The following is a 1,142-nucleotide window of genomic DNA, read 5'->3' as shown; positions in this document are numbered from 1 at the left end:
TTCTGGGTCTTTTCTATCTTCTTCCTGCCGCTGAAATGAGCACACGAGCGCACACGCACGCAAGATAAAGAGTCGCATACATGCGTGCGTGTGTACAGGTATGTGCTCAACTCTCGTTTGCACCTTGTATGAGTCATTTGCATCACTCTTATGTTTCTCCTCTTTGCACTCACTCACTCACTCACTCTGTCTCCCTCTGTGTGTGTGTGCGTACCTCCTTTTTGGCCCTTCTCCCCACCGAGACCTGTGAAGGGAATTGAATGAAACACGCAAACAATCGCGCATGCCGTTTTGTGTGCGTGTTTGGATTTAAATCTTGGCCGAGAGAGGCTCTGGCTCATCCACCGTGCGCACGAGATTCATGTTGTAGCCGAGGCCCTTGAGTGCACTTTTCACAGCACGCTGCATGATCGGCGGACCACAGATGGCCACCAGAAGATCGTTGGACGGCGCCTGCACGGCGGAGCGCAGCAGAGCGGTATCAACGAAGCCGACGCCCTCGGTCCACTGAGCAGGAGGATTGTTGAGGACGAAGTGGCACTTGAACTTACCAGAGCCATACTCCTTTTCGTAACTCTCAAGCAGCGTGCGATACGTCAGCTCCGATACGTCCTCGGCGGCGTAGATGAACTGGATGCTCTCGATCGAGTCTACGAAGGGCTTCTTCACCGCAGCCCGCACAATCTGCAGCATCGGTGCGACACCCGTGCCGCCGCCGATGAGAGCCAGCTTGCGAATCTTGTGGCTGCGGAAGAAGAGATGGCGGGCAGCAAAGCGGCGGTGAATAATGAGACCACCGCACGCCTTCATCTCCACCGCGTCGCCAGGCTGTAGGGCAGAGATCCACTCCGCTAGGCGGCCCTTGTCGGCACGGGCGAGGATACCAATCACACCGATGTCGTCTGGCAGCGTGATGGGGCTATAGTAGCCGAGCAGCTGCTGACCGTCCCAGTCACCACGCATGGCGATGAACTGACCAAGCGCAAGGCCAGTTTTCTGCAGCGCGCCGGGCATGTTGAATCGCAGTACGCGCGAGCCGGTACCATACACGCCACCCTCGCGCACCTCACGCAGCACCACCGTCGACCACTCCGTCATGGACAGCCCCGCGCTCTTTTTTTGCAGAATTGTGGCTGCACGGT

At 57.4% G+C, this 1,142-nt stretch overlaps 1 protein-coding gene across 1 annotated transcript in view; it reads right to left on the bottom strand.

The window, feature by feature from the left end:
* Window positions 1-309: 309 nt before the first annotated feature.
* The window catches only part of LPMP_341060 (NADH-dependent fumarate reductase, putative), a gene marked incomplete at both ends in the record, with an annotated part of 3,926 nt that continues 3,093 nt past the window's right edge, over window positions 310-1,142 (bottom strand). The window contains one exon of the mRNA XM_010704230.1: window positions 310-1,142. Coding sequence (XP_010702532.1) covers window positions 310-1,142 — 833 coding nt within the window.

The sequence above is a fragment of the Leishmania panamensis genome (assembly GCF_000755165.1).
Source record: "Leishmania panamensis strain MHOM/PA/94/PSC-1 chromosome 34 sequence".
Classification (NCBI taxonomy): domain Eukaryota; phylum Euglenozoa; class Kinetoplastea; order Trypanosomatida; family Trypanosomatidae; genus Leishmania; species Leishmania panamensis.
This window is presented reverse-complemented; position numbering and strand designations above follow the sequence as displayed.